Source organism: Rhinolophus sinicus, chromosome 14, assembly GCF_057876585.1.
Source record: "Rhinolophus sinicus isolate RSI-liver-muscle chromosome 14, RSI-T2T, whole genome shotgun sequence".
NCBI lineage: Eukaryota > Metazoa > Chordata > Mammalia > Chiroptera > Rhinolophidae > Rhinolophus > Rhinolophus sinicus.
Genome location: NC_142514.1, coordinates 104,823,699 through 104,849,214, shown reverse-complemented (window position 1 = coordinate 104,849,214; position 25,516 = coordinate 104,823,699). Strand labels below are relative to the sequence as shown.

At 38.6% G+C, this 25,516-nt stretch overlaps 1 protein-coding gene across 7 annotated transcripts in view; it reads right to left on the bottom strand.

The window, feature by feature from the left end:
• CADM1 (cell adhesion molecule 1) overlaps positions 1–25,516 on the bottom strand; it is a 339,012-nt gene that overhangs the window by 67,626 nt on the left and 245,870 nt on the right. For all 7 annotated transcript variants that reach the window (XM_074335447.2, XM_019715453.3, XM_019715454.3 and 4 more), the window contains exons 2-3: positions 3,315–3,461; positions 906–1,058 (exon numbers count right to left, since the gene is read on the bottom strand). In XM_074335447.2, coding sequence (XP_074191548.2) covers positions 906–1,058; positions 3,315–3,461 — 300 coding nt within the window. The remainder of the gene's footprint in view (positions 1–905; positions 1,059–3,314; positions 3,462–25,516) is intronic.

Here is a 25,516-nt window from a genome sequence, read left to right as displayed (position 1 = left end):
CTGCAGTCTGCCGCTTCAAATACACTTTGATTCATCATCTTCCCGAAGGTGTAAATCAGAGATCTTGCTTCATGCTGTAGTGTATGTCCTTGAAAACTCAGTTTCAAAAATCCCAATCAGCTGGTGCTATACACTGGAGTATAAGTTTGTCTAAAAGGCAACGAATTCATACCACTTTCAATACAGGGATATCTGCTGACTATCTCAAAATATACACATGGAAACCTGGCTACTGGGATTTTGCTGAAAGCCACAATCTGGTGATCATAAATGAAGACACTCGACTCACTAGAGGTGTCCCTAGCAGCTTGTCAGCAGTTCTTGCTTATTATCAGCCTTCTCTCCCTGGAAGCTCTTAATTCTTTCATATCGAATTGTTGTAGTCTGTGGCAAAGTATGTGTTCATGTGATACGACCTGTATAGCATAATCTAGAGTATAAGCAATAAAGTAAAGCTAAAGAAAAGGAGATCAACAATATCAAACAAGATGTAACTCAGAAGGAAAAATCATTAAGCAGATTTCATAACAGAAATGGGGTACAGCTGTGACAGCCCATCTCCTCCTCTCCTGCACAGAAGAAAAAAAGATTCTAGTACTTAGAAGCAATGGCATTTCACATGGTGAGTGATTCATTTGAGGGGACTAAATTCTCTTGATCTTTGCTTCTGGAGTTTGAGATTTGAAACCCAAGAGCTAGTGGAATCTATAAGGCCTGCTGATGGCCATTCCTTAGAGTGTTTGGTAAAATAGGATATTTTAAAAATTCAGCAAGATGGGTGGTGATTCTTCCTAAAACAAGTTTAAACAGTAAAATTCACCAGTAACCTTTTCCTTGCTGCTTGAAGCCACCTGGTGGTAAGCGCCACCCCACTGTTTCCCAGCACAGCCCCAAGCTTTTCTTACCCAGTACTGTGATTGTGGTGTAGCTTTCCTGTGGGGGGTCAGTGTAGAGCTGGCAAAAGTATCTTCCTTCATCAGAAATTGAGACATTAGTCAACGATACTTTGAGTTCACTGCTGGAAAAATTCAGCAACTGAAACCTGCTGTCCTTCAAAGCTGTGAAACAAAACAGAGTTTATAACTGTGGGAAAAAGGCCATTTTTCTTACCTACGGTGTTTCCCGGAAAATAAGACCTAACCGGAAAATACGCTCTAGCATGATTGTTCAGGATGCTCGTAATATAAAATAAGCCCTACTGTGTTTCCCCGAAAATAAGACCGGGTCTTACATTAATTTTTGCTCCAAAAGACGCATTGGGCTTATTTTATTAATTACGAACATGCTGAACAATCATGCTAGTGGTTATTTTCCAGTTAGGTCTTATTTTTGGGGAAACACAGTAGGTGAGGAAAAATGTCAGGTGAGTAGAAAGGCAGTTACAGGGTGGAAACATTGATTAGGCCTTTTTGTACCTGTTGGGTAAGTACCCTTTGTACTTCCTGAGTTACTATTTTGGGCTTCTCTGATAACGGTAGGTGGACAAATAACCCCATCCAAAAGGAAACTTACACACACAGGTGAATATGTGAGTATGTACAATACACACACACACACACACACTACACCTTGCCACAATTCCAAGTGCTGTCAGTTTTCAGCACTTATTCATAAATGGTTTGGGATTTTTCTCAGAGATAGGTAAAATGAAAACAGAAGAAAAGGGTATGCCAGGAGTTCCCTTTGGGCACTGGGAAGTTCAGGGAGTAGGACCCACAGGTTCTTTTAACTGTCTAAAAATCTGAGGCCTTAAAAACAGTGGTTACGGGGCGCTGGTTAGCTCAGTTGGTTAGAGCGTGGTGCTAATAACACCAAGGTTGCTGGTTTAATCCCCGCATGGGCCACTGTGAGCTGCGCCCTCCTCAAAATAAACAAACAAACAAACAAACAAAATGACCTCCATAATGATTAAAAAAAAAAATAGTGGTTCCAAATTATGGGAGAAAACCAAAACATCATTAGTAATTTCAAGTCAAAATGAAAATCGTTAATAAAAAAATGCATAGGAAAATAATCCAATTTAACTTAGATGCTTCTTTGCATTTGATATTATTTGCTATGATTTAGGCGGAGCTGCCAAATGTACCTGACCCAAGGCCCATGGAGGCCTTAGACCTGTCCTGCTGTTTCCTAACTACATTGGTACCTCGGTTTTCGAACATAATCCATGAGTTCTGAAACGTTCGAAAACAGCCGACAGCTGGGCCTCAGGATCTTGCACTCAGCGGAAGCCGTGTGACATATTCGACTTCTGAGTCATGTTTGAAAACTGAAGCATTTACTTCCGGGTTTATGGCATTCATAAACCAAAATGTTCGTCAATGGAGACGTTCAAAAAGCAAAGGTACCACTGTATTAGGTTGGTGCAAAAGTAATTGCATTTAAAAGGTTAAAAATAATTGCAAAAACCACAATTACTTTTGCACCAACCTAATACATTCAGCTTCACAGCATGAAACTGATTAGGCATAAAGTGGGAAATCATAGTCACCACACAATCAATGTATGTGGACTTCTTTATTTATAGCAAATATTCACTTTCAAAGTCCTTATATTAATTTTGGCAAAGGCTAGATTAGTATATATTGATAAAAAATCACTCTAAGAATGAGAAGCTGGCTTTTCTCCTTTTACCCTCCTTCATCTTCTTAAATATTCTTTAGATTTATCAACTCTCCACAGGTCATAAATATACTGAGGTGAGAATGGGGAGAAGCAGGCAAGAAGGGACATGCTCATCACCTGTTTTCGTTAGGCACCAGCGCTCTCAAATAATTTTTCGAAAGATCTGATTCTTATTCTTGCCAAGCCCTGACACCCATTTGAACTACTACTATGATATACAACTAGGTTTCGATTATTGACTTTTGTGATATTACATTTAGAAAGATTTTAGTACATGGATACCCTCATATGCCAGAGGCGCTATGGTGATAGGAGATTTGGTTTTGTCTTTATAGGCTGCCTTGGAAACTTCAATCTTCAAACCAAACAGATTACCTTTCAGAATGCTATGTTTTCCTTGCCTTAGCCTATTTGAGTTGTTTGTGTCAGCTAAGTATTTGGGACTCAATTGCAATTCACCTTGAATTACTACAATCAATTTCTATTGCAAAGTGAGACTGCTTTACTTTTATAAGGGACCATTCAAGGTTTCTATTAAGTAGAAAGATTATGATTGCATGTCTCTTCTTCCCTCTGAAGAATTAAGCATCTAAGTTTAAATTAAAAAAAGCAGGCCTTGGCAATCTCTTTATCAAGACAACATGTAGGAAAAAAAGTTGTCATCAAATACTATAGAAATGGAAACTTACGCCTGAAGTCCCTGAAATAAATGGTCTGCCTGTTGGGATTCAGTAGCTGAATCACAGAGTCGTCACTCTTATTGACTTGGCAACTGATGGTTGCAACTTCTCCCTCGATAACTGTCACATCTTTTGTAAACAAATTCTGTCCATCACCTTTAAAAAAGGGAGAAAAAAAAGATCAGAAAAAATTTCCATCAATTAAAATTTTGTTAATGGGATTAATTAAAATGAGAAACAAGAAGCGTATTAGGAAGTGGACACCAGTAGTAACATTTGGTATGGCTCACATACCTTTCTCCATAGTCCACAAAATAAGTCTATTAATCCGAGATAGATCTTGGGGCAAAATACAACTAAACCTGAAATCGATATGCTCTCAAAAGCTGTGATGCCAACATTTCAGCCTCCAGTATTTTGTACTAGTTGAGTACTGTGCTGGAGACATATGGAAAGGTCAGAGTCTGGCTTTTATGAGGAGGTGTAGCTGTCACAAATGGAGTAGGGGAGGTACGCAGACTCACCCTCAGCTCACATGCCCTTGAGCTAAGCAATTTGGTTACCTCACAGAAAACTCAAGGGACCACTTCACAGCAGTAGGTGGGACGGACCAGTAAACAATCCTGTCTTGGTGGATGTGGGCATTCCCTGTGCACAGCAGTCCCCCCTTATCCACGGGGCATGTGTTCCAAGACCCCCGTGGATGCCTGAAACTGGGGATAGTATTGAACCCTATATATACTAGGTATTTTTCCTATACATACATACATACATCTGTTTGAGTTTAATTTATAAATAGGTCACAGTAAGAGATTAACAACAATAATAATAAAATGGAAAAATTAGAACACTATATTAGGTTGGTGCAAAAGTAATTGAGGTTTAAAAGGTTAATAATTGCAAAAACCGCAATTACTTTTGCACCAACCTAATACATTTTACCCTTGAACAACGTGGGGGCTAGTGGCACTAACCCCTCCCATGCAGTAGAAAATACGAGTATAACATTTGACTCTCCAAAAAACTTAATTACTAAGCCTTACTGAAAACATAAGCTGTCTATTGACACATATTCTGTACAATGTATGTATTATAAACTGTATTCTTAAAATAAAGTAAGCTAGAGAAAAGAAAATATTAAGAAAGTCATTAGGAGAGAAAATACATTTATAGCACTGTACATATTTATTTTTAAAAATCCACATATAAGTGGACCCATGCAGTTCAAGCCTGTGTTGTTCCAGGGTCACCTGTACTGTAATAAAAGCTATGTGAACATTCTCTCTCTCTCTCTCTCTCTCTCTCTCTCTCTCTCTCTCTCTCTCTCTCGTAATTTTTACATTTTTCAGTCCAAACCTAGTCCTGAATCTGTGTAAACATCCCTTACTTGAAGTAAATGGCTTGGTGTCGCTCGTTTCAGGGGATCCCTTGCTGGGTGGCTCGGTGCTTTGTAGCAAAACACATTGCCATCAGTCAGAACACGTTTTCTGCCCATGTCTTCCACCCCCACAAATGTAATGCCTTTCCTATCTTAACTAAGCACTTATCACACACTGTGGCTATACTTTCGCAGTTTGAGGTGCAGCAGCAAATCTAGCACGAATTCTTCCTTCTTCACAATTTCACGGATAGAAGATTTGTTCTTATCATAGATCTTAGCAACTTCAGCATAGGATTTTTTTCTTTCCTTATGAAGTCAAGAACTTTCACCTTTTCACTTACAGGGAGCACCTTATGGCTTCTCTTTGGCAGATCTGAACTGCCAGCATCACCACTCTTGTGCTTTGGGGCCATTAGGAAGTAAAATAAGGGTGACTTGAACACAAGCACTGTGATACCTTCACAGGCGATTTGATAACAGAGATGGCTACTAAGTCACTAATGGGTGGGGAGCGTATACAGTACCAATACACTGGACAAAGGGATTATTCACGTCCTGGCTGCGACGGAGCTGGACGACTTGAGATTTCATCACACTAATCAGAACCGCTCACAATTTAAAACTTATGAATTGTTTATTTCCAGAATCTTCCACTTAATATTTTCTGATTACAGTTGCCTGTGTGTAACTGAAACCATGGAAAGTGAAAACATGGATGGGGGGGTGTCTACTGTATAGGCGGTTCAGTTGTTTACTGTGTGGGAGTGAGGACCTACCCCCCTATGACTCTTTGGAATCTCAATAAAGTCCCAGGAAGGCTTACTTTGCTCCCAGAAACACATACCTTGACTTACCCAAAGTCCCAGCCAGTACTGAACCACGCCCTTTCCTACAGACTACCCCCTTAGTCATTTAGAATACTGACATGTTTCCAACATGTCAACAACTGAAGGCTTTTAGACCCACTGATGTAATAATCAGGCCTATCTCTACTCTAGACCTGTTTAGTTTGTTGCTTCTAACTTTAGTGACATGGGCTGGGGCTTCATAAAAGTCCCAAATGTTCCACACAGGTAGGAGGACAAAAGAGTTCAATTAAAAAGCAAAAAAATGAAGCAATTGTTGAATGTCCACTTCTACATCTTGCGCAGTAGGGGACGGAGAAGAATGTGACACTGTTCTAGCCTGTAGGAAGCTGCAGCGTGGGTGAAAACACATCGAATCCCCACTTACAGAACAAAAGTAGAGTGTAGGAAATAGGTTTAATGTTCAATCAGGAAGAGGAAGAAAGACACTGCTTTTCAACTGTATGATCTCAACTGAATCTTTTGAAGACCTTCAGCCAGTTTCTCATCTACAAAATGGGGATAGTATTTAAAAGCTACCTCACAGAGCTGTTGGGAGGATTAAGGAAGATAAAGCATTTAGCACTGTGTCTAGTTTCTCATGAATAAATGGTAGCTGCTATCATCATCACCATCATCACCATTTCTCTAGATGTTAAATCCAAACATTTATTAAGCAACTATTATGTGCTGAAATGGTGCGAATACAAGAATGAAGGCCCACTGTCCCTACCCTCAAGGAGCTCTCTATGTAATTATATATCAGCTTGGTGTGGCTTATTCACTCTCTAACAAAACTATGTCACATTAAGAAACAAAGGTCAAAGATACATACTATTCTAAAAAAAACATGAGACAGCATAAATAGAGATGCAATTAGAGTCAATGGAGGATTTGCACCTGCTATCATATTTCTGCTGAAGGATCCTTTTTTTGGCAGGACACAGTGGGGAAGTGTGAGAAGGGGTGTCTAAGATGGCTTTCAGCCAAATCCACCTAGAAATAGACCAGCCTCTGGTAGAGAATTAGAAAAGAGGAAACTTGAGGAATAAGGAAGAAATTATTAGAGCCACAGATAAACAAAAATCTTGCTATCTGAAGAATAAACCAAAATGAAACCCATCCTTGAGATCTCTAATTCAGGGAATTAACCTGGGTATGGGAACACAGACCCACAGGGCTTGTAGTGAGTAAAAGGGTAAATCTGCCCTAGCTTGATCCAGCAGTGAAAGCTCAGTGCGGTGAGTAGCATTATAGAATAACAACAAAGAGAAAGAGTGATCAGAAAAAAACGAAGGGATGCTTATTTTTTTCTCAGTGGATTACTGTGACAAACACAGAATTCAGAACCCAGTTGGAGGGAGCAGTTTATTTCCAGATTTGAGAAAAGAACAAGGAAAGGGTATTCCTGCCAATCAAGCAAGCTTTTGAAGGTGGTTATACTGGCCCTGGCAAAAGTATTTACAGAAAGGACAATATCCTTATTTCCTCAGGGTAACCCAATCTAGAAAGGAAAGAAAAATTAAACTGCATGATTCAAATGCTGTAACTGTCTCAAGTCATGGGACTTGCCTTGAGGAGACCAGAATACCAAATGGGGTCTATTGGGTTGTGGGGGAGATTTCTTCTATCTAAAGGAAGTTTATTAGCAACACAAATAAGAATCTTCCATTTATAAAAGGAACATAGGGAAAGGGTACTTGGTGACTAGGCTCAATCCCTGTGACATAAACCAAGGCTTTATAGATACTACTATCTTGCAGCTCCTGTGACTTAAAACCAGTTGCAATTCAATTATGCTCTAATAGAATAGTCCTTGTGGAAATAACTATATACTTTTAGTCTTTACTTGGAATCCTAGTATATTCTGAGTAGCATGCTATATTTATATTAAAGCTATAAAACATTTGCACAGGAGATGAGAGCAGAGAGGGGTTGACTATGATTTTGTGTTTTAAGCAATGAAGGTAATAAAATAGAACCAGAGGGTTTTTTATTTTTTGTTTCTTAAGAAGTCTAAACATTCTTAATTATTATAATTAAGTAATATAAGATCAGATCAATTTAATGTGTCATTATGGAATAAATCATTCAGGCAAAATTTTTGTCATCTGTGAATTTTTGCCCTTCCTGTGCTCTGGCACATAATATGCTCTGCAAATGCATGGTGGTATCATTACTACTATATTATTTTTTTGAAATTTCTAAGGCCAACCTAAAACCCAGTGTCTCAGAAAATAACAATTCCTACAGTGCTTCCCCGAAAATAAGACCAGGTCTTATATTAATTTTTTCTCCAAAAGACGCATTAAGGCTTATGTTCAGGGAATGTCATCCTGAAAAATCATGCTAGGGCTTATTTTCCGGTTAGGTCTTATTTTTGGGGAAACACAGTAGTTCGTTAACATGGTTATAATGCTAATGCTAAAAAAATTATAAGTTATAATGAAATGTTTTGCTGAAAGATACCTAAGTGCCTTGGCTGATGGTGGTAGCCCAAGGATGTCACTCTGTAAAAATCACCAATAAATTATATGGGTCAGCTGGATAGTAGTTATATTAAACAGAGCTCCATACTTCGAGGTGCCATAAGATGGCTGAAATGGAATAATAATGACCTATTTATTTGAGGCAAAGGGAGTGAATGACAGTGATGAAAATATGATATGTGTGTCAGTACTCTTAACTGCCTGAAGCCTTTATGTAAAAATAATTTCTGCTCACATCCTCAAATATTTCTTCCAAACAGAAGGGTGCACTGTGAGTTGGTAAATTTCCTCTTGAAATATATATCATGACAATTAGGTTGTTACAAAACACAATTTGATATGTAGCAGAAGGGTACAAACAGGCAACTTTGGTGCCTTTCTTAAATAATCCACTTAAAAACCTTTCCAATTTTCTAAAACTTAATTAGTAGACATGCTGTCAAGTAATAAATAGCACATGTTCTGCAAAAGATAGCAAGTAGGTACAATATACTATAGACATTAAATAAGGCTGTTAATAGCAAAGTAGTTTATTTTAAGGGTGGAACAATGTCTGACACGTATCGACATTTGACTGGTAATTGGTATATAGGGGTGAGATTTGAGAGACAGAACCAAAGTGGATTTTAATTATCCCAGCAACTGTATTCCCTATAACTTGTTTATTTACCCCACAATTTCTAAAACAAAACTCTGGCATTGGAGAAGTCCATTCACTCACAGGCAAGTCTCCCATAGTAAACTAGAAGTTGCTAGTACATTCATTACACGGAAGAGAAAGCATGTTATTTAGAAAAAGATAAAATTTATTTTGATGATTAGTAATACCATTTCAGCTAAGTTGGTTAGGGCTGAGTGCAGCTGGCTCATAAGTCACCTATTAATTCAATCTTCAATTGGCTTAACTCATTAAATTTTTCCTGAACCATCATTTTGTTATAAACTCTGTTGAAATGACATTATACACAACACTAGCATCAATTGGAATCTATTCACTCAACAGTATGGCTACCCGAGCGGCTGACAGGGCAAATCTTCAAGCAAGAAGCTGAACGAGAAATGACATGCTCATTCAGGGGAAGTGGGAAAGGGAACAAACATTTATCCAGTGACAGGCACTGTCCTAGCAGTTGCTTCGCACACTTTTCCCTCTCCAACTCCTGAAGTTTTCAATATCCCCATTTTGAAGACTAAGAGCCTGAGACACAGAGACATTTCATAAGCTGCCTAATGTAATTCAGCTAAGTGGCCGGGCTGGTGTTTGTACCCAGTTCTATCAGCTTCTCCAGCCCATAGTTTGTACTTTCTAACCAGCCAACATCAGGATTTGTTGCCAAGGTTCTAATGGCTCTGCCTTGGAAAATTTACTTGCTTTTAAAGAGGGTTATTTCCCTATGAGCAACGTCTGATTTTTTTTATTTCCATAATTTATCCAGAACACAATTACACACTTCAAGATGAGAGAGAAACCGTCCTGAATGTAAAACACCTTGTTTACGACTGCTTCCTTCTTGTAGCGCTCGGCACACTCTGCCCCTGGAGAATGCCTTTATTACCAGTGCATGGCGGGCATTTGCCAGCACAGCGAGCTTTCGCCCCTGCTGCCTGGCTGTTAATAAATAAAGCACTTCATTTAACATCGGGGGAGTCTCTCCAGTCAAGTCTATAATAAAAGGGCAAGTCATAGTTAGAACAGAATTCGGTTTATACTATGGCAACTATGTAAACTCTTACTGACACTGAGGTTCACCAATGACTCAACTGGGTTTGCCCTGAGAAAGAGCAAATAAAGTCCCCTGACCTACTCCTTCAGTAGCAAAATCATATTAGGGAAATCTTTTTTTCCCCCTCTGCTGTATGGAAGACACGGAACCTAACATTAATCAGCACAGTCAAGTTGTCTAAATATGGCAATTCTATTCGTAATTTTTTGAGGAACCTCCACAATGCCTTCCATAACGGCTGCACCAAGATGATGTAATACAGAATTGTACACCTGAAATCTATGTAATTTTGCTAACAATTGTCACCCCAATAAATTTAATAAAATAAAATTTAAAAAAAAAGTTGTCTAAATAGGCAAATGTCAAACCCAAAACACAAATTGTCCAAAAAGAAAATTCATCCTGCCGATGATCAATGCAGACATTAATTAAAAAACAAAACACCATAGTTCTTGAAACTTTATACAAATTAAAGCTCAGTATTATTAATTCTTTCCCTCCAAGAGGTATCTTAAGTTTAGACTTTACCGAGTCAAAAAACTTGCATGTTTTTGAAAACCTTATTTTCTGTTGGAATGTGAGCCCTCTGTGTCGTCAAGCTTCAAATGGCTTTTCACCCATTCTCATTTCAATTGGATCCCATTTTATAACCAAATTAGTTATATCTCCAGCTTGAAAGAACCCCTACCCCTACCCAAGTAAAACCATCAGCAAGTGAGGCACTGCAATTCCTGCTAACATTTCTTAGAGCTAGCACTAGAATTGAATACATTTCAGGAAAAGAAAAAAATAAATTTAGATTCTGTTGAAACCCTGAGGGAAAAATCTTTCTAACTGCATATGTTCCCTCAAGTCAATGTAAACACAGGGTTCACTACAAATCATTAACAAAGCCATTAAGATTTGATTTCTATCTAAGCAATTATTGTCAGCATATTTTGTACATTTCCTTTAAAAAGACTCAATCCTATCTTTCAATTCATTAAACTGTTCCTTCCATTTCCAGAGTTCTATATCAGAAAACTATTTGAACTAATAAGAATTACAGTAAAAGTAATTTGAAAATAAATTATTTGAAGTTCAAGCCATGAAAGCTTTCGATGAAAGAATTTAGTTCCATTTAAATATTACAGTAACATTTTTAGTGAGCCAATGTGCAGAAGAGAGACAGTGAGAACCAGTATCCATCAACTGTGGATTAGGGTTAAGGGTGAGACCTCTTCGACATAAATACAACTCTTTATTTCAAAGAGAGGCAATACTTCAACCTTCGTGAATACTTGAATATTTATTTAAAATCAAAAGCATTCAATCCACCTGCTGTTTACAAAGCTTCTTTTAACCTTTTTGATCCTCATCCATGTTTTGCTATCTATGCCAAACAGTAAAGTTGAATATGTTGATTATCTGCTCCAAGGAGTGTCTGTCTATTCAGTGGTCAAAATAATGAATGTGAATCATAGCGCTCATAGACTTACAGTTAAGACATACTAACCCACGGAGTGGGCAAGAGTATGTGACACTGACCAAGCCGTTTCGTTCTGCCACCTTCTTTTTCATAAAACCTTTATAGAATCCAAGGAGGAGATACACCTAAAATCACACGGCAAGTGTGAGGCACAACCACATCTCCTAATGGGTCATCAAGGTATTGCTACTCTTGGCTGTTTCTAAATAACACTTATTGGTTTCTAATTACAAAAGCAATATGTGTTCAAGTTTTTTCTTTTCTTTTTTCTTTTTTTTAAAAGGTTTGTTTTCTGTGCAGTATTTTGTACACTGTATCCTATGGCATGGAGATGGTCAGGATCTCCTAAGAGGCTCCTGTAATATAGTTACTGCTGTGTCATTTGAGTTTTAGGGAACAAAAATTATTGAATTTAATCTAATCTCCTTTTATAATCAGTAAAAGGTGAGGCAAATTTTTGGACGGCGAGTTAAAGAGTAATCTTCCTCAGTGCTGGTTTTTCTTCTTCAATTAAAGTTGTTGATTTCCCCTGAATACAAAAGATATCATCTGACAAAACATTAAGCTATTCATGAATATTCTGTATACACATTCTTGTTTAGTTGACTAATGGCAAATTAACGTCCTCTATTTTAGCTTAAACACATACTATAGGTATGTTTGATTAGCACTGAATTCCAAAAGCTGATTACCATGCATGCTTTGATTATGTAATTACATAATAGAGTATAATGGCTCCTTTGGAGTCATTATGATCTATATGGCAAATATGTTTCAGTTTTGCTATAGTTTAAATACACGTTGAGATGACAGCTCGTAACCAGGCTCCACTTTTCACTCTTATCAGCTAAATGGGCATTTTCCCATTCATCCTAACATCTTCTTGACACCAATTAAGGCCTATTGTGTCAAACTGCATACACTTTTGAGAAATTCCCTTTGTTTTCTTGGCATTCAAAAAAGGACATTAATTTTAGAAGCTGTGTTAAGCAAAAGGCCTGGTTTTAAAAAAAAAAAAGCTGAAATTCCATCCTTCATCCACCCTTTGAAAGGTCTGCAGGGAACCACATCTAGTTCATTAATCACTGCTCAGACAACCACAAGGGGGTTAAAGATGGAATTTCACCTTTAACTCTAAAATGCACATGTAGGCGGAACAGCCAAGAATACTGATGTTTACTCTACACTGGTGGCTCACCACAATGCATTCGGCTCAGGGTCTAACGGACCCTCAGCCACACTGCGTTATTCAAAGGTCCAGTTCTGCAAATCTCATGTCTTGCAATATCCTTTGTATTTTGAAGCTCCTTTTGAAAGAGACAGTTATGAAATAGCACAGGTTTCACCTTCACAGTTCCCAAACCTAGTTGTCTGATGGATCTAACGCCCATCAAACTTACCTAGTGAATAGGTTTTTGTTAATTTCACTATCAGTTGATAAACTGGAAAGTAGTCAGGTTTAAAAACAGGACAAACATTATTGTAAACAATTATGTAGTTTCTCTTGTGCCCATTCATTTGCAAGAAGAGCTGTTTCTGCTTTTCTCTTCTAAGAGAATGATCCCTTATACCATAACAAACCAAAAGTGACCTAAGTCTTAACTTTAAAGATGAATAAGCATTAAGCTGTTTTTACCTTTGTGTCTATTGTTTTTCAACATTAAGGCTGAAGAACTGAGGTCAAGCACAGTCCAACTTGTATTTACTTACAGGATGAGGCTCTCTTTTGTGAAAAGAAACATTGATTAGATGTGTGAAAACTCTTTTCAAGGAAGACTGACAAAAGAGAGTTGTTATAGCATCTGTGCCTGTGCTATTTCGATTTTAACCATCACATTAGCAGCCGTCCTTTTAAAAGACTGAGCTCAACAGGACTTTTCAATCAGATCCCACAATTATGGGCCAAGCAATTATGACGCTTAAGGTCTGAGCTGCCTGATCCCATAAAATATCCCCTCCGGAGGATGTTTGTGGGGAGTGATACCCTTCCACTAAACACGAAGATCTGAATTAGTTTTTCCATTAAAATTCACTTACGAAAGAAGTGAAGGGCAATAAAAGAAACAGGAATATAAAAATAAACCGTAAAAGATAATAATAATCACTGAATCCTTTTGCTATTCACACTGAAAGGTGAAAATCCCAGACTCTTTTCTCCTCTTACTCCTTTTCATAGCTGGACAGGTTTCATGGTCTTTTTGTTCATCAAAAAGATAGCATCTTTTTTTTTAGGAGAGAAGATAGCCTAACCCTGAAGAAAAACTCCATGCAGTGGACAGGTTTTACGAGAATTAAAAGAGAAAAAAAAACCAGAACGCCCAAAGTAGAAAAGTCACTGTTTCATTTGCCTGTGAGATGGCATTGAAATCACCTTGTGGAAGAGTCATGTTAAGCCTGTTAAATCTGCTTAGAGGCTCTTGGGAGAAAGGGGGCTCTTAAAAAAATATTAATTAAAAAAGAACCACAGTCATCTGCTTTGGACTTTGGAGGAGAACAATCTGAAGACAGGCTTCTTACAAAACTAATTGTGTTGGCAAAGCAAGTAGTTTCTTCTCAGTGGTTTGATTCTGTGATGCTGTTCATGGCACAAGAAGAATAAAAGAACAGTTTTAGATTGAGCTGCTTCAGTAGCAATTCAAAGCTGGGTGGTGTTCCAGCATTTCAAAATACATTGTTTCTTTTAGACAAAGTGTGCTGAAGGCCCAGTGCTGATCTTGCGTCCACCACTTTGCTAATGAACTGATAATATGATACCATATTCTCTGGGATATATTAGATGCCTTCTTTGCAGAGTAAAAACTAGTACAAAATTCTGCTGTCCCTGAGTATGGACTTTCAGGGAAGGAACTCATATTCTAAAAGGAATGAATTGTGTGGCTAGAAGCTGGTAGCTAACAAAGCACAGGTTGGACTCCGACACCATCCAGTGTGGCGGGCATGGGTCCCAGTTAGCTTAAGCCTGGGATAATGGGATTCCACCATTTTAATTCACATATCAAGCTATCCACATTTCCCAAATCACAAGTTATTAATAACTAAAACAAAAAGTTTACATGATTAAAATTCAAAATACATATGAAAATATTTGAAAACCACAAAGGAAGATACAAATACTAGGTTCTATTATTTCTATAAATACTTAAGGGAACTTGGACTTCTCTCTTTCTTACCCCAGAAGACATCTTAGTAGCCAAATCATTTATTATAAACACTGCCACTGCCTCTGGTGAGCTCTCACTCTGTAATTAAATATAATGTTGCCTTTTTCTAGGCAAAGGAAAAGAAAAATTTAGGATTTCAAAACTATGGAGATGGCGATGCTGGCTGACTCTGCTGTGGTCACTGCTCCTTAACTGACAACATCTCAATTCCCCTATGTCATGAGCACATTAGAGATGCAGATTGTTTGCAGTACTTGCTGTTACTAACTGCTCCTCTACCGTTTTTAAAATTGAATTTCCTTACAACGCCAACCTCAAGTCTTAATGGATATGGCACGTGTATTTCCCTTACTTTTTATAACCTGCTTTTAAGCACTCAATTTAATATCATTTTACCTTTGATAAGAGGTATTATGATTAAATTTGGGTCACTTTTGTTTCAACTCACTAAAAGCTGATTTTTTTCCCCTTTACATTTGCCTCTGGGGTGCTAAAAGACTAACAATTATTATAAAACATTTAAAATCATAAGGCTATACATGTAACAATAATTATTACACACAGGGAAGAAAAGGGAGGTGACTGCTTTTTTTCATGTCTAGAGGCAAGAGAAACAAATTATTTCTTTTCCAAAGTGTTTGTTATTATTTTAATTTTTTTTTACTATCAAAAAACTCCCACTGTTTCTGGAGGGGGCATTGTTTTAATCATCTGCATGATAACAATTGCTAACATATTTTTTAAATGTTTTCTCTGTGTCAGGAGCTACGCTTCCATATTCTTTTGCTGCTGTTGTTGTTGTTAACTCATTTGATCCTCACAATAATCCCATGTGATTCAGTATTTTATCATCATCCCCATTACACAGTTGAGGAAACTGAGATTTAAAAGGTTAAGTAAGTGGTTGAAACCAAGATCTGAACCTATGTCTATTTAACTCCAGATCTGGTGTAGTTAACAATTATAATGTATTAATGAGGCTTGATAATGCTAAAAGAATGGAGGAGAACTAATAAAAGAATCTGCTATATCTCACTTATGCGTTTTAGGAAAAAACCTCAAGTAATACTCTCAGCATATCAAGGAATGTGAAGCCTATCAGCAATCAGGACTGTAACACTGATAAAATCAGCTCTACACCCGGAGTCTAAATACTGGGCCTTTAGTATTTAGAGAAAAGACGTCTGTTCTGCAGAATGATCCGGACTCAAAAGGCCGTTCAACTCCAACTTCAGGCATTTACAGTATCTACTTCAAGGGCATTCATTAGTATCGACAACCTAAGTGACTGAAATTTGGCTGTAATAGCGGTCTCTCTCTACATCTCCTTGTTCATTTTTCCTGCCAACAAGAGCCATTGAAAACCTTCCAAATTTAAAGCTTAGAGCCGACAGGACAAGCAAGTAAGGATATCAGTTGGAACATATCAGATATGGACTCAGAGTGAATGTCAGCTTCAACTGACATTACTACAGAAACAGAAAACGGGGAAATGGGAGCGGAGAGATGTTTCATATTCTTATTCTACAGAGTATTCTGAGTGTGTGTAATATGGTTTGTTCAAGAAACAGCTGTAAATCTGTGATAATCATCATGCTGAATAATGCTGCAACATTCAACTTACATCTCCTACCAGGAAGCCAAGTAGCTTTGGACTATTATACGAAATGACAATTTCTTAGCTGGAAAATTAGGTTCCGTGACTAAGGCCCTTATTTGGTAAGTTATTCCCTCTATCATCTGTCAGTCATAAAACAAGTGATGTTTTTTTAACCTCTGGGCTCTTGAGAAGAAACACATGCATTAGGCTACTTTTTTAAAGCCAGAGTTTGGTGAAGGGATTGAATGTGGAGAGTGGCGAAAGGAGAGTCCAGATTCTACTTTCATGATTGCCGGGTGCCCAGTACAAAGGCCAGTATTTGTGTCCAAATGTGATAAGGACAGTACTTGTTACCTCATTTTTCACTCGTAAGAGACATCTAAGGAGAAATGAGACGTCAGACTTGGAGAACAGGAATTTGTGCTGCAGTTCTGAGCTCACTGGTGGTGAAACTGGGAAAACTGGAAATCTGAATCTGGTTTTATATTTTGAAAAGGGTAAATGGTACCTCTCCTCTCGTCTGGGTCTCTCCTTTCCTCCGGGGTTTATTATGGGAATCAAGTGAGGAAAGTCACGCAACGGTATTTTTTATTGAGCTTCAAAAATGTTACATAAAGGCTATAATCTTCTCTTCCTACAGCTTTTTCACCAGCATCCTCTTTCTACATGCAGCCTCTGTCTATATTACTAGAACCTTCCAGTGATCTTCCAGAATCTGCTGGAAGTTTTTTCAATTGCAGAGCTTTAGCTATTATTCCTTTCATTCTAAGGCTAATTAACTAAAAAACACAGAGTAAATTAAAGCATCTTCATCCCTCATGTTAAATTGTAAAATAATACCATTGTAAGTATGAAAAGTATAAGGTGAATAGCAGATGTAGGCAGAGGACTTGACATTTGGAGTTAGGTTCAATCTATAGCATTAAAAACATGACTCATTTTCTGGTGTCCCTCATAAATACAGGACCATAATTAGTTCCAAGAACAAGCTCCATGTTCGAAGGCTGTGAAGGGTCACCAGTGTTAGGTGAGTGATGTTAACACACCAGGCTCACTGGAAAACCTCAACAGTCAACAGCGCAGATATCTAGCTAGCATCCAGAGGGAATGGGACATTCCACAAAAGTGAGCTTTCCATATAATTGAATCGCTCTCTAAAGGCCAAAATTAAAATGAAATTAAACAATTTCCACAGTTTGTTAACTTCCCCATTTTCTTTCCTAAACTTGTATACTGGGAGGATCCCATGAGTTAAGGAAATATGGAGGAATATTTAGCCCTTCTCTAAACAATCTCAGCCTTCTTAGGCTTGTATGTGTCCGTTGCTTCTGTCCAATGCTGGCCATCACTTTTCACAGATAATTCCTTCTTTTATTATTAAGTGCAAGAGCTTTGAGAGCTACTGATGTTGAGATCTTTCCCACTTACTAATGTGTTCCTGGGTGTGCCTAGGATTTAGGGCCTCTAGAAACCTAACCTTCAGTAAGTGGTGTGTTACTGTGGCACAAGGGGCTGTCCTTTCCCCCTTCCTGTGACACTGGAGGAAAGAAAAGCGCACAAAATTTACTTAATAATCTTTGGTTTAGTTTGACAATTATACTTTGACACCAGTAGATATTCCTAGGTAAAAATCTGCCTTTGAATATAGTAAGCACATCAATAAAAAATTGGTGACTGCCATTAACTTGTTATTGACGTTTACTTCTTAGGTTATCATTATTTGATCAAACCCATCTATTACTATTTATAAAAGCAGGAAAATGACCGTGGGGGAATTCCTACTTGTCCTGCACAACCCAGCTCATGTCATTCACTTTCTCTGTAAGCTCTGTGGCCTCCCCAGGTTTGTAGACCACTGGCTCAGTGTGTGGTACCTGTCTTAGTTTCGGCACTGATCACACATGAGCATTCATTTGTAGGGTTGTGTCCTTCTCTTGATTTTGATCTGGGTTCAAATGCTAGCACGGCCAGTTATTAGCTAGACCTTGGAAAAGTTACTTAAGCTCTCTAAGCCTCAGGTTTCTTCCATGTAAAATGGGTATAAGAATACCTCTCTCACTAGGATATTTTGAGAACCAAGTGGGATAATAGGTGTGTTTGCACTGCACGAGAGCTGGCACAGAGGTTGTGTGCCCCCAAGTATTTATTATTATAATTATTTTTGCCCCTTGAGAATAGTCTAGTACCTTCTTCATCTTTCTATTCCCAAAGCAGAACACAGTGTCTGCTTATAAAGCAAGTGTTAAATAAACGGTTATGAATAAAGTTACTAAATGAAGGGCTGTTTAAAGGCCTTCATGGGCTCTGGGCAATCGCATTTTTGGGGATAATGAATCTATTACATCAAAACATACTAAGTTATATCCATATCCCACATTAAATATAATTTTGAATTTAAAATTACAGAGGATTTTTATAACTTTGCTTTGGAAATGATTAATTTCAGGTGTAGATTTTATTCTGAAGCCAATCATTTTCTTTTTCCATGGCTCAAAAATTTTCACAAAGCTCTTGAAAAGCAATAGGCCCTAATATTGTGCCTATCGTGCTCAATGGAGAGAACAGCACTGCTTCAAGAAGTTTCTGACTTTGTGAGGGAGACAGACGTGTCCACACATTGATAACACAATGTGATAGACTTAGAAGTCACAAGGATACTAATGGAGGAGGAAGGAATATCAGTCAGGGTGGGCATGCGGATTCTTGAGAGGAGGAAGCGGAGAAATTTGAAAAAAGAATCATGGCATGTTTAGAACAAAGGAAAGAGTATAGCGTACTCTGAAGTGACAGGAAGGTATGCTTTCTGGAAAGGTCATTAGGTCCAGATATTGAAGGACATTGTATGCCAGTCTAGGGAATTTGCACTTTATCTTGTAATTAATAGGGAGCCATTAAGTGATTTTAATCCAGGGAGTGATATGATCACACCTGTGTTTTGAAAGATAACGTCTATGTGGAGAGGGAGGGAAGACTGGAGGTAGGAAAAAGACTGGAGCCCAAAGATCAGTTAAGATACTTGTGCCACCGAGTACTCACAGCTGATAAGAGCCAGGAAAAGGAATATGGAGAGGAGAAAGCAGAGCTCAGGCCGGGGGAGTGAGAGAGTGCGGAGGAGTCCAGAATACTTCCAGGCTGGGCACGTGGCCTTTGGCTTCAGTAGGTTTTCAGTTCTGAAAGGGAGGCCCTAACTGTTCCTTACTCAGCTCTACTAAACTCCAGTCAGTGTTTAGTGGCTTTCTAAGACCAGCAAAGTGCTAACTTTCAAAAGAGTTAGAGGGCCCATACATTCTTATCACTTCTGCTGTTCACTACTGAGATGGATTTTCATAGCACTCACTTGTACTAAAACTATAACCAGGAAACGGGGGTTTCTCACCCACTGCCACCCCATCCCCACCAGAGCCTTGCTGTTGAGCGTGGTGGACCAGCAGTTTTGGAAATCCCTGGCGAGAAGCAAGAATGCAGCCTGTCCCAGTCATAGGAGACCTACGGAGTCAGAGCCTGTGTTTTAACAAGAGCCAGATCATGTGTACGCACGTGATAGTCTGAGGAGTCCTGGCCCAGAGCACAGTAACTCTAACAGCTTCCTTGAACATCCACATGAGGCTAATGGCTTGAACAAGGAAGAGCTTAGAAAGGGGTGTGTTCCTAGACAATTTGTTTCAGGGAAACTGGTGAACCAGTGAGTCATGGGAGAAAGAAGATCGTGAATCCCCACCACCAAGTGAGTTTGGTCTCCAGGGAGAAACGTAGCTTCAGAAACTTCTTGTTTAAAAACAGATTTTTAAAAATTCAAGTTTTCATGAAGATAAAATAATGTGGGTCATTCATAAAGAGGAATTAGAACCTAGCATTCTTCCTCAAGTTTCATAGAACAACCATTACATAAATGAAACACTGTCTCCCAAAGCAGCTAGCTGACTGTGACCAAAACGAATAGATTATTCTGCATTCAGCTGCAAAAATGACTACTTCTAGCCAATGCCCTCACACTTAGTGGGTTTGTCAGTTCACATGCTGTTCACTGATTAATTTTTGCTTTTCCGGTTTTACTGTTACTGTATGTTTTGTGCTCATGCACACTGAGCCAGTGAAGACAAAACACCAAATAGGGAAATGAAGCAAGTGGTCCAAAATGCAAGCCGAAGAGGCTGCTGAGGTGTGTTACAAAACTGATGAAATTCAACTATATGATTTGAAGGCAAGAGAAAATAAAAGCTATGCTACCCATTATAATAGGCCTTTTCACTGTGTCTAGTAGATAAAATTTGCTGCAAAAATATAGGGAACAACATAAGCAGCAGTTTAAGAGAAATAATAAGAGGCAGAAGCTAGAGGCAGAGAAAAGCAGGCACAGAAAGCGCCTCGTGGAGTGCTCAGGGGAAGAAAAGGTAAACAACAGCGTCCAGTTCACGTGGCCTCTTAATGAACAGCCGTGGCTCAGCCTGGACCGCGGGCCTTTTCTTTGGCGGCTGGAGTTAATGTGCCTTGCTCTCCAGATGTGGGCTAACAGCAGCCTTAGCAGCTGCTCACAGGAGGAAGTCACACTTACCTTGAAAGCAAAGAAGCAAAGGTTTCACCTAAGAGTAAGAACCTCAGCGTGGGGAGGTTCTTGCCTATCACTGTGAAACTACATGTACCTAGAATTGCAACCAGTTTCAGTTTCCTAATAAACTTTTACATTATTTTCTTGGTGTGGGGAAGAGGGGGTGGAGCAGCAAAATGGTCATTGCCATGTCCTAGTTTCTAGTCTTCCTGTTCCTTAACATATGGCAATTGCAAATGGTGCGCACTTCATTTCTCTGATAAATGTGTTCTTGTATGAAAGCTTTCAGCATTTTTACCACTGGTGCGCCCAGATGCTTTTACTGCAGTGGGAGCAGATCTCTGAACGGTTTTCTGCTGGGTTAAAAAGTGCAGTTTCAGAGAGAATAATGTTCTGAATTTCGGTCTCTTAAAAAAGTCGTTAGGTTTATGGGCAGTCATGCTTGTCACATTTAGAGTGTGAATTACGTACTTCATGGAAACACAGTTAAACCCCCACAGTTGTGCACAGCCATAATTTCTGCAGAAAAAAGACCAACAATTGGGGACTTTATTACTACTGCTTTTCTTGTATAAGATGCCAAAATCAACCCTCTCAACATTACAAGGTAGTTTCTCTTTTTAAAAAAGTTTTTTCTTTTTCTTTTTTTAAATATAAAGAAAAAGAAAAAAGAAAATCCCTAATGGGCTGCTCGCTATTCTATTCACTTTCCGGATTTGTCAATTTCTGAGTGACTGCCAGCACCGGGACTCTTTGTAGCACCTTGTACTTGGGATATAATAAAAACATGAAATGATTAAAAATACTGTGAGTGTAACTGCAGAAGGGACTATATATTCTGGGCCCTAAGGAAGGCCGTTTCTTTGCAGAATCAGACAGACTCCATTTATGTTATTAAATTGTAGCACTATTCACTGTCCAGGCTGGAAGCTTTCCCGACACGTCAAGAGCACTAATATGTCCCAAGCACACATTAGAACATTAACCTTTAGAATGCTGGTATCCTCTAGCCTGGTAAATTAGAAGAGTGTAGGAATTACATATCTAGTTCTACAATAGTTTACATGTCACAGATGTTTGTCTGTCAAAAAGTGTTTCATTTTACCACTAATTCACCCACAAATCGAAATTAGTATGAGAGTATGAGGATTGTATAGCTTGTAAGCAGAATAAATTATTCATATAACTGGTAAGACTAAGTAATATTAATAAAAACACCAATTAAATGTTGTCCCTTTGAACCCTAGCTCCGTTCCAGGCACTGGTTTGGGAGCTTTGTACACATCTGTGGTGCTCAACTGTTTTTCTGGCGTGCGTCAGAATCACCTGGAGGGCTTGTTTGCTGGGCCCAGCACAGGGTTTCTAATTTGGCAGGTCTGGGGTAGGGCCCAAGGATTTGCATTTCTAGTGGGTTCCCAGGTGACGCTCATGTTGCTGAGAACTGGCATACATAAACTTACTGAATCCTGCACCATGTCTATTTTATAGATGAGGAAACTGAGGCTTAGACAGGGGCTCTACTACTTGTTAACTGTATAAACCTGGGTAAGATTCTTAACTTCTCTGGGTCTCTGTGAGGATGACCATTCCCATTCGGACTTCTCATGGCCAAATCTTGTCCTTTCCATCTAACCGTCTCCCTGACTTTATCCAAATGTTAATCCGTGTCCCTTTTCTACTGTCCATTACTAGTACCATATCAGCTCAGATTTATGATCTGCCAGCAGTGTTGTGATTAGATGTCATCCCTGTCTTTCTATTACTCTGATATTGATAGATAAAATTCTGTGGTGATGCATCACCTGCCCTTTCAAAGGTTACTGCCAGCAGATGCTAGGAATCAATACAGTTCTTATCTGTCACAAACCACAAGAAAAGCATGGTAAACAAGGCTCAATGAAAGGCCCGTAAACAGGTCAAAGAGAGAACTCCGAGATGCACCGTGTCACCAGTTTTGTTGCCCAAACTACGCTAGAGCCCAGTTTTGGGTCTTAACTATCTGTTTAACATTTGGGCCATATAACATACTGGTGCTCAGAACTAGGCCCTGAGTCCATGCAATGAAAAGCCTTTTGCATAAATATTTGTTTTGATTCCAGCATATTCTGAAACCATGTCTGGTGACTGTTGCCAGGGGCACTGGGCACGGAGGCCAAAAGGCTAAAACTCTATTGTAACATGTTACCAAGATCACTGACGGGTTTGTGTTCTTTGGAGGCAAAGGCTAAACAAACCTAAGGAGATATGATAGGTTCACTTATACTTTTTGCTTTCTCCATCTTTCAATAGGAAGACTCCTAGAGTTTGGGGGAAAATAAGATAAAAATCACAGTCTTTTTAATGTTTTAGATGCTTATAGAGCAACACATTAAGAAAACCAAATGGAAGTTATAGATACCTATAGAAAGCTTGTTTTAAAAAGAGCATGGAGGTCAACTTTCTAATTTGATGTTTTTCCCCCGAGGGAAGAGTTGCTTTATCTACAGAGAAAAGCAGGCCTCAGGTCCCCACCTACCTGTTGGAAATCTGCTCCTTTAAGTCTGAGGACAGCCCAAGTGGAGCTAAAGGAATGGTTCCTCAAAACACTACAAATAGAAATTTTGCCGTCATCCAAGGATTTCCTGAACTCTTCTGATCATTACCTCCCTCTCCCACTCCTGGCTCTGTGCCTTCCCACCTCATTTCACCTTGGTTCCAGACTCCCATTTGCTCAGTCCTATCTTGAGCTCTGGTGCCTTAGTCAATTAACTTGTTTCTCCATTGTCTGATTCATCTTCAAGATGATGGCTCGTCTTTACCCTCTTGTTTGAACGTGCATGGACTGACCTCTCTGGCTTGGTCTTAGGACAGCCTGTAAACCATCTACGGATGCACACCACACAGAGTAAGCCCGGGCAGTGGGGCTCAGCATGCTAGGAACTGTTCCCGTCCCTGGTGTGTCACCTAAACACATGGTATCAGGCAGCCCCAATGTGAACTCTATCTCTGTGCCTAATGGCCTGAGTGGCCTAGGTCAGACCTAAGTTATCAGAATAATGATGGCGACAGTTGCTGACAATAGGTCAAATGGCCACATGAGAATGACTGAAACTGATAGAAGAGGGGCTATGCTTGTTTATTATGTTGTAATCAATTTTGAGACAAAGATTTCCAAATGTATTCAATGATACTATCAGTACCTTTTCCCATCTTGCCATGTAGATTGCAAGTACTTTTTTTTTTTTAATGCTTCAGGCTTATAAGCCAGGAGAGAGGAAACATGAGGTGTGTACCTGTTATGAACACTTGTTTTTCCTATACAAAACCATCAAAGACATTGTTTAAAAGCATACAGAGAAATGGTGTACAAAAATGAAGCTAATATGAAATTATTATTTAAGCTACAGAAGAAGACTCAGGCTAACTTTCTGAACTCTAGGAGGATTCCCATTTTCCTGAAAGCATCTGTGATTTAACTACTGAATTAGGAGTCCTGGGACCTCTGTGCCACTACTTTTAAGAATTAATACTTTTCTCAACATTTTAACTTTTATTCTACTTATAAAAGTTATAAATGCTCATGGAAAAAGAAGTGAAACATAAAAGTAAAAACAAAATCCTCAACTCTGAGATAATAATTACTAATATTTTAGTGTATTCCTTTTCCTTTCCACATAAAATTCTTAATTAATGTATTGTAATACATCACATAAATAAACCAGAAAGTCATTCAGCCATCCACTCTTGTTATACAGTTAGATTGTTTTCAAGTTTATTATTCTAAAAAATGCTGCAATGAAAATACTTTTGCATAAATATTTGTTTTGATTCCAGCATATTTTGAAAACATCTTTTTATTATCAAAAACGTCACATACTCCAATATGTTTTTACTGTTCAATTTTTTTTAAAAAATCACAGCAGCATCTATATTTTCTGTTACATATTTTTATTGCTGAATAAAACTCAAAATGATTTGAGGACTCCTTCACCCTATACCAAAACTCTGCAGCATTCCCTAGGATGTGAAGCACACACAGAAAAACTTATAACATTGTTCTTATTTTTATGACATTTAGAATCCAAGAGGAGGAAATCAACTTCAGAATTTAGGTCAAAAGTGTGTTATTTCTACCAAAAACACGCTTTAAATGAAAGATTAAACAATGGGTGTACTCAATATTACAAAGGGTGATCAGGGAACCCTTATGTTGTCTCACAAGCAGGTTAAGTGCCACTCCTCTGTGCTTCCATAAGCACTCCAGTTGTCCTACTTCAGCCCTTGTTTAAACCTCCACATGCCCCACTAGGCTGTGATAATAAGAGAAGCAGGTGGTGACCAGATATTGCCTCTGAACCAGTCCCTGTATACCAAGTACTGCAAAGGAAGAGCCCACGCTTATCTCCCTCACAACACCCTCAGCATTCCGTAGTGTCTGGCAATAAATATTTGTTGAATGAATGAATAACTGAATGAGTGAATAAATGAATGAGAGAGTAAAAGAGGATTAATTCTATAATTTCTTTACCTAAACTTTCCTATACCCTTGAGGTGTCTTTTTTTTTTTTTAACGTTTTATTTTGAATTGCTTTAAGACTTAGAGAAAAGTTGCAAAAATAGTAGAGTTCTCATAAATTCCTTACTCAGCTTCTCCTAATGTAAACATCTTACTTAATCATGGCACAATTATCAAACCTAAGAAATTCATATTGTATAATATACTACTGCATTACCTCAACAGTTTGAAGAGTACTGGTCAGACATTTTACAGAATGTCCCTCAATTTAAATTTGATGCTTTCTCATGATTAGTTTGAGATGATAGATTCTGGGGAAGAACATCACAGAGCTGATATGCCCTACTCCTCATATCAGGGGCTACATGGGATCAGTGCCTTCTACGTGTGGTGTCGAACTTGATCTCTTGGTAAGGGGGATGTGTCCCAGGCTTCTCCACTGGGAAATTACTACTTTTCCCTTTTCTAGTCCTTAGAATCAGAGTCACTACAGTTCAGCTTG